Source organism: Macrobrachium nipponense, chromosome 4 (genome assembly GCF_015104395.2).
Source record: "Macrobrachium nipponense isolate FS-2020 chromosome 4, ASM1510439v2, whole genome shotgun sequence".
Lineage (NCBI taxonomy): Eukaryota > Metazoa > Arthropoda > Malacostraca > Decapoda > Palaemonidae > Macrobrachium > Macrobrachium nipponense.
In genome coordinates, this window is record NC_061100.1 from 60654979 (window position 1) to 60664001 (window position 9023).

The following is a 9023-nucleotide window of genomic DNA, read 5'->3' on the forward strand; positions in this document are numbered from 1 at the left end:
AATCATAGTTTATTTTTGTAATAAAAGTGTGTAAAACTGTAAACCTTACTTCCTCAATCCCTCTACTGAGCTGTAAAGTCTAGTCCTTCAGACCTTGTTATCGCCCAGACCACCAGGCTAGAACCTAAGTAAGTAAAGAGCAAATAATTTGCAACATTTGGTCCTTCGAACCGGATAACAAAGACTCTACTGCTCGGAAGGCATTGAGTAAGCAATGGTAATTAATCTGTGAGAGGGCGCAACCGTCAAACTGATAAGGAACCCATAATTGCTACAATCTTGTATTAAACTTTCCCCCTCTATGTAATTTAAAAATCACTCCTTTTCTTGCAGTAATTAGCAATCATGGCAGTTGCCACAGTAATCCAAATTGAGGCAATGATGGGTCTTCTATCAGACCTGATCATAGAAGCTCAACGCGAGCTGATTGAAACCCGAACCGTGACCGTGTACCAGAATCTGATAGAGGGTATTAGAGAGAATGAAAGGCAGCTTTGTCGCTGTTCTTATCCAATGTGGCTAAATTAGAGTCAGGGATAGAGGCTAGGCTACACCAGCTAACAAGTGAGGCAATTAAAGCAATTTCTTTGCTGTTGCACCAAATTGACATGCTAAGCGTTCCAGCAAAGAGTGCGAATTTGCCAAAGCTGAAACCGTTGCCCCTCCCTACGTTCAAGGGAGAAGTAAGCGAATACGCTTCATATAGAGAATTGTTTGAAATTTATGTTACTTGCAGAAGTGACTTGGACAATGTGACCAAGTTCATGTACTTACTCGGTACCTTGGGAGGGGATCCACTCAGAGTTGTCAAATCTCTGAGCGTAACCGCGGCTAACTATCGAATTGCTCTAGATCTGCTTGATAAACAGTACGGGGATGAATATCAAACACTCGTCATATTGCATCAACAATTAGCCAATATCTTTGTGCCTTCATTAAACCCTGTAGAACAAAAGAAATTCTGTTTTTAATTGACCATATTGATCGAACAGATTAAATGTTTGAGCAAGAATGATATCGGTTACGGTATGATCATGAGTCTAATAAAAAAAAATATATCTGAGGGTAAATTATACCATAAATCCATGGAGCACTTGCACAAGTGCGACTATGATCTTGATGAATTCTTCAACGCCATTGATTTCATCATTCGTATGCTCTTCAACAGGGTGAGTCCCTAAAACCCAATGTAAAACCTGAAATGAATGCAAACCCGTTTTGTAACGACAGTCATTCAGCACACAAATGCAATAGACCACTAGATATCGTCGCGAGATGTTGTCAGATGATCCGCACGAGAAGGTGTTTCAATTCTCTAAATGTAGGGCACAGAAGCAGACTGTGTCAAAGTTAGAATTCATGTAAGTTGTGTGGTGCTAAGCACAATAATTTAATTTGTGATAACAGGCACCCCCCAAGACCTCAACTCCACCCTCTGTTGCCCCCTCTCATAATGTTCCTAGTGCATTGCAAGTAACTTCTTGCAAAGTGAAGACTGTGACTCCAAAAGGTAGCCAGAAGAGTGCTAACAACCCAAACGCTAAAGAAAAAGAATCGAATCCCTGTGTAAATGATATGGTAACTTTGAAAAGTCCTTCGCTAGAACTACCTTGTTCATTGTATGTACACGGCCAAACCAACCACATCCGATTGTTCCTCGATACTGGGAGCCAGTACAGCTTTATATCAGCCCCCTTAGCCAAGAGATTAATTCTCCCCATTGTAGGTCGAGTAGCATTAAATCTAGCTCCCTTTGGCTCTGCAGAAATCGAGGGACAATTCAATGTGGTGGCGTGCAAGATCGAAATGGGAAAACTAGTGATTTGCACGAAGCTAGTAGTGCACGATCACGTAAACAAGCCCATTCAAAATACAGGCTATGCTAAAATAAAGAAACATCTCATAAGTAAAGGTTATCACATTGCCGATGAAGAAACGCGACATGATAAAGTGAAGGGAGTAGACGTACTTGTAGGAGCTGATTATTTTATTTATTTCGTCCTGGGTCAGAGCGAATCGATGGGATCAACCTTTTCGTAACGCATGAGGGAATGTAGCCATTCGGAAAAGTTCCACAGTGGGCACTTGAAGGTGCTAAGCAAAGAAATATACACACACACACTGCAAGTGTGCAGGATAGCAATACCAGAAACAGACATCAAAGAGTGGTGGAGACTAGACTGAATCAGGATCGCTCCTTCAGAGCAGTATACAATTCAAGAAATAGATGCCATTGCAAAGGTAAGCCAGAGTGTTGTCCATACTAAGCATTGCTATCAAGTGAGTACCCCCTTTAAATCTGATGCTAAGACAGATGTGAATTATCGAAATGCTGTGGCCCAGTTAGTATCACTCAATGCAGAATTTGATCAGGAACCCCAGTACCATACAGATAACGAAAGGGTATTGCAATCTTACTTAGAAGCAGGAATCATCGAAAGGTTAGAAGCCCCCAAAGTCAAGACAACCACCAGACATTCAGATTGTCCAGAGACTTACTGCAGGGATTGTATGAAGAGGACGACATCTAGGAGTTCCAGAGGAGGACTGGCATTCAGTGACATTTCCAGATGCCCCGAGCACCATGGAAGGGAGGCTTCTTCGAGAGTCTGGTAGGAGTAGCGAAATGCACGCTCAAGGTATCCTTCCAGAAGAAGTCCTTCCCGGAGGAGCATGTTCGGATATTAGTGAAGGAGGCCGAAGGCATGGTCAATAATCGACCAAACATGTACACCGGGGACGGGCGAGAGTATCAAGTCCTCACTCCCTCCCACCTACTCCCTCCAGAAGACCTGAACCAGACGTTGACCACCCGCAAGCTCAGAGACCATTATCTCAAGCTGATGGACACTCATGCATGCTGGAGAAGAGAATATCTTTCCGCCCTACACTCCAGGCATGACTCTCGGCCCAGGAAAAGGACTGATCTTCTCCCAGGAGATGTCATGCTCATTAAAATCGAACAGTGTAAGAGAGCTGCGTGCCCACCCCCAACCCTGGTAAGATTACAGAGGTCTATCCCGATGACGATGGGATCGTCCGATCTGCCAAGGTGCTGTATGACAGCATAGAAACCCTGCGAGCCATCAGCCACCTCATTCCCCTGGAAATTACATCCGCCGAAGATGACGATCAGAAAGAAGAAAATTATGAGGATGCAGCCCCGGACGAGGCGGAAGGACAGCAAGGATATGACGGACAGTATCGGGGATGTGAGCGGTATCAACGATGGCATCGAAGAAGAAGAGAGCATTACGTCCGGGGAAAGCTAGTGCGTGGTAGAGGCTCAGGGTGGACAGGGCACAGATGGTACGGGATGGGTGAGTTAACCAAGAGAAAGTGCAGTTCGTGCGCCCTAAACAGAGAGCGGCAGTGATACAAAGAAAAAGGATGAAAGAGTTGGTAAAAAAATGAGTATGTGTAAAACAGAAAATGGTAGTCGTGTACAAATTACAGGAGGGACCATGTAAGGTGAGTCAGCATCAGAAGGAGTTTGAAGGATGATAGAAAATTGCATAGTTGTACATATTTAAGGGTAACTAGAGTAAGTGTTCTCGTGTCAACGGATCAGCCGCTGCACCGGACAAGGTATATTTAAGGTCATTGCTTGTATCATACTCTAAGATTGTGCCATTGAAAGGTGATCACCTATATGTAAGTGTATTTTAAAATGTGTCTGATGTGTTTGTTCCAATGCACTCGTTGCATTGGAGTCAAGTCGGCTGTAGTCTGGAATTTCCCTCCCACTGTTTGATCCTTCTGAATGCTTAGCCTTGCGGCCAGAGACTTTTCTGGTGAAGAGGATGTCGCGAAAAGAGAAGGATCCCCCTTTTAGCAACAAACCTGCAGCGACGTCAGGTTAACTTGAGTAAGAGGAATCAATGATGAGTGCAGGCAACTATGTGACTTATGTCATGGATATGTGAGAAACCTAGCTAATCCTTATGAAACTGTGTGGAGGAGGAAAGTGAAATAACCTGCCATAAAATGTATAGTTCTTATAAAACTCTAAAGCAAAATTAACCATGTATAAAAGATAAAAACAAAGGAAGCATGCTAAGCGAAAAGCTTCGCCTATGGGGGGAAAAACGGAATAAATTCAATATTTTAAGAATTTTCGCCCTTATTTCGATAACTGATTTTTATTTAAAAAATAATTTAATGGTTATTCCTTGAGTTAACTTGAGGTGTAGCCAAATCTTGTACTTAACGAATAAAGACGAGACACAATAGAGTAAAGCATTGAATGTTCAGGGATTGTTACGCCTTGACATCACAAAGTTGTGCTCGAGGGCAATGCCACCCACAGTAGGCATTCTCTTCCCAGGTACCAACGAGAGCAAAAGGTAAGACTGATTGTCTTCTCCTCTCTACACATATCCAGAGTCGTTACTTTGTTTCTTAATTAACATGCTATAGTGTAAGTTTATTGCGGGGTAACCAATGCATTCTGTGAATAGTGAAGCCTAATTAGAGTTTATATTAACAAACGTAAAGTGAGCAATCCGATGATGTGGGTTTTGTATCAGATTTCTTGATATTGTTTTATTTCTTGGTCTCCCTCATGGACATAGAATTGCAACGGCCACATGCCACTTTAATTCATCATATTGTCGTGTTAAATGTTTCCTGCGACCTTTTCGCATGCAATTTACTTATATATGATATGTGGGAAAATGTTTTGAGTGTAACCTTAGTTTATTTTTGTAATAAAAGTGTGTAAAATTGTAAACCTTGCTTCCTCAATCCCTCCCCCGAGTTGTAGAGTCTAGTCCTTCAGACTATGTTATCACCCAGACCACCGGGCTAGAACCTGAGTAAGTAAAGGGTGAATAATTCGTGACAGAATTAATAGTTAAGAACACAGACTGCATCTGATGAGGGGTTAAATTTTTCCCAAGTACAGGAGAATACGAGGTATAGTATCAGTCAGTTAGGAGAACTTTGTCTGATGGGAAACTTCTTTTGATGTGGCACCAAGAGGGGATTCAACTTTTGTTTCTAGTAATTCTTGCATGAGAATAGAATCCCATAGAGAGCTTAATATTGCTTGTAGTGACCATGTGGACAGATTTAATGGTGATAGGGCATTTGTGGATCAAGAGCGGCTGTTCAGTTGTTTTAATGCCATAAGATAGGGCATACTAAGAAGTTCTGCAGGGTTAAATATTGTAATAGTTGTAAATGTTTTGAGCATTATTGGCGGTCTTGTCTGTTTCTTAATTAGGAGGAATAGTAATCATCCTGCATTTCAGGGTGTTGATAACTCGAGTGAGATAGCTCATGAAGGGGATTGAGCGAAGATCGGTCTGTCAGACTAAAATGTCCGTGCCTTGTAGCTTTGTTGGGGGATGAAATTGAACCTAAACCTGTAGCAAGAGGGACAGCGTACAATTCAGTTGTATGTATATTTATCATTACTGGTGCATTAGTAAATCTGATGAATTATGAATTTTACCTGTTATTGGTTTCTCAGTACCCACTGAATCCGACCAGGGAGAATTTGTGATGTGCAAGTGCATAATTTGAATATTTTGGGCTATGCAGATATTTGTTTTTCTCTTGGGGATAAAGCTTTTGTTGTACCAGTATTGTTGATTAAAGATACTGCTTTGGGGAATAGGATTTTATTGGCTGCTCTAGTAAAAGTCCAGTTAAAAGGCATCTCGAACCCAAATCTAGTGTATGTTGTGGAAGGTAGCGGAAAACTCAAAGGTGCACTATTTCTGTTAAGATATATATATATATATATATATATATATATATATATATATTATATATATATATATATATATGCATAGAATGGTTAATTATCTGTGTTGAAAATAACGAAATGAAGAAACCTGTAAATAGATGGGGAGCCTGGAGGACTCAAAGACTACAAGGAAAAGACAGCAGCAGTATAGGGAATAGTGACCCAGCTTAGGAATAGGAAACCCCTTGTGGTCAAAGTCAACCTTTATAATCCTATAAGGAATCTGGGAGCGCCAAGTGAAGAGGCGCTTTAAAGCTTGCCGACTCAATACAACATCTCCCAGGCAGCACTTCATACTTTTCAAAGCTCTGCCATTTCTATAATCCTAGGCGGTTTATGTACACAGAAATACACTCTGCATCATTAATAATACATATATCATATATATATATATATATATATATATATATATATATATATATATATATATATATATATATATATATATGAATAATTATCACATCGAACCGTGATCCATTTATATATCAATTCAAGCTACAAATGTCCTTTAATATCTAAATTCACTTTTACCTCCCAAATGATATATTTTCATATATGTACCGAAGGGGAATTTTTTAGTTGATAACAATTTCGTTCGTCCCCCCACTTGGGACGGTGGTTCGATCCCATGGGGGGACGAAATTGTTATCAACTAAAAAAATTCCCCTCGGTACATATATGAAAATATATCATTTGGGAGGGGTAAAGTGAATTTAGATATTAAAGGACATTTGTAGCTTGAATTGATATATATATATATATATATATATATATATATATATATATATATATATATATATATCTATATATATATATGATATATAGATATATATATATATATATATATATATATTATATATATATATATATATATATATATATATATATATATATATATCTATATATATAAGATATATAGATATATATATATATATATATATATATATATATATATATATATCTATATATATACATATATATATATCTATATTATATAATATATATATATATATCTATATATCTATATATATATAGATATATATATATATATATATATACATATATAATATATATATATATATATATATATATATATATATATATCTATATATATATATCTATATATCTATATATACATATATATATATATATATATCTATATATATATATATATTATATATATATCAATTCAAGCTACAAATGTCCTTTAATATCTAAATTCACTTTACCTCCCAATGATATATTTTCATATATGTACCGAAGGGGAAGTTTTTTAGAGTTGATAACAATTTCGTCCCCCCATGGGATCGAACCACCGTCCAAGTGGGGGGACGAAATGTTATCAACTAAAAAATTCCCCTTCGGTACATATATGAAAATATATCATTTGGGAGGTAAAGTGAATTTAGATATTAAAGGACATTTGTAGCTTGAATTGATATATAAATGGATCACGGTTCGATGTGATAATTATTCATATTATATATATATATATATATATATATATATATATATATATATATATATATATATATATATATATATATATATATATATATATGTATATTAATGATGCAGAGGTGTATTTCTGTGTACATAAACCGCCTAGGATATATATATAGTATATATATATATATATATAGATAGATATATATATATATATATATATATATATATATATATATATATATATATATATATATATATATATATCTATCTATATATATGATTATTATATATATATATATATATATATATATATATATATATATATCTATATATCTATATATATATAGTAGATATATATATCTATATATATATATATATATATATATATGTGTGTGTGTGTGTGTGTCTGTGTGTCTGTGTGTCTGTGTGTACACGCGCGTGCGTGCCACATAGGGTAACAGACAAGTTTAGGTACAGATCAACTCCTAACAGTGATTGATATTATAAGTAACTCGCATTTATTGTTATGCGATGCAAAAGGCAAAATTAAAAGACCGACTTACAGTTGGATAAATGTGATTCATGCAATTAGAGAGGGAAAATTAAAAGACCGACTTACAGTTGGATAAAAGTGATTCATGCAATTAGAGAGGGAAGTATTGCCTATAAAGTACCTCTTTACTTGTAAACTAAACGTTATGAAGATTGGCACTCCTAAATTCCTCGTGGGATTATAAAGGTTTATTTTGACCCCAAGGTGTCCCCCATTCCTTATCTGACTCACTATTTCCATGATACCTGCTGTAAATTTTATCATACTCTGAGTGGCTATCAATATCATAGTCCATAACCCGTGAACTATTTATTTGCACTTTTCTTCATTTGGTTATGTTCAACAAAGATTATTAACCACTGTATATATGTCGGTGGGTGTGTACGTATCTCAGGCATAAAGAGAAGTAGAAATGGATGAAAAATCTTCTGCTTTTCATTATGATTAATCAATAGCAAAGTGTCACAGTTATTAATTTCTAGACATTTGTGCAACGTTTTACGTTGTGTACTCAAGGTCAAGGTCACTACCAAATATAACCCCACCTAATACCTCAGAAGAAATCAATTTTTTAGCCCCAAAAGAACAAGTAACAGAGTGAAAAACTAATGTAATATTAATATAATATTACATTAATGTAAAAGCATTATATAATGTACAGTATAATTAGCCACCCCTAATTAACTGTGCATTAAAAATATAAATAACAACCTCAAATCCCGCCCCACCCACATTCCCTTCCTCTTAGAGCTATAAATGGGATACAGGATATTATTGTATTTATTTTCTCGCTGGACAAAGAATGGGACATAGGATAAATGGACAGTAGATAGTGGAATAAATAAAACCATACATCAAATATCTATCTATCTATCTATCTATCTATCTATCTATCTATCTATCTATCTATATATATATATATATATATATATATATATATATATATATATATATATATATATATATCACATATATATATAGCAAATTTTCTTACCTTTGTAATATGTTATATACAAAAAGTTCATGTAAATTCACCTATACGTATCTGTGATAAAACGTCAGTTTGTCTATTCTAATGGGGATATGTTAGTGATATCTTTTGTTACTGAAGCAGTGATAGTTACCCCAACTGCAAACTACCGTTGTAACATTCCGATAATAGCTCCGGCTTGGGAAACAACAAATTGCTGTTTAATTCAAAACTCAATCACATTATAGAAAAGGTAGCAACAAATTGCTTGTAGTATATGTGACAACACAAAAGAA

The 9023-nt window shown here is 36.1% G+C and overlaps 1 protein-coding gene across 1 annotated transcript; it reads left to right on the top strand.

The window, feature by feature from the left end:
- Positions 1–2570: 2570 nt before the first annotated feature.
- On the top strand, positions 2571–3071 carry LOC135211376 (uncharacterized). Its single transcript, XM_064244689.1, has one exon. It carries the CDS (start codon positions 2571–2573, stop codon positions 3069–3071), a length of 501 nt encoding a protein of 166 aa, XP_064100759.1.
- The last annotated feature ends 5952 nt before the right edge of the window (positions 3072–9023 follow it).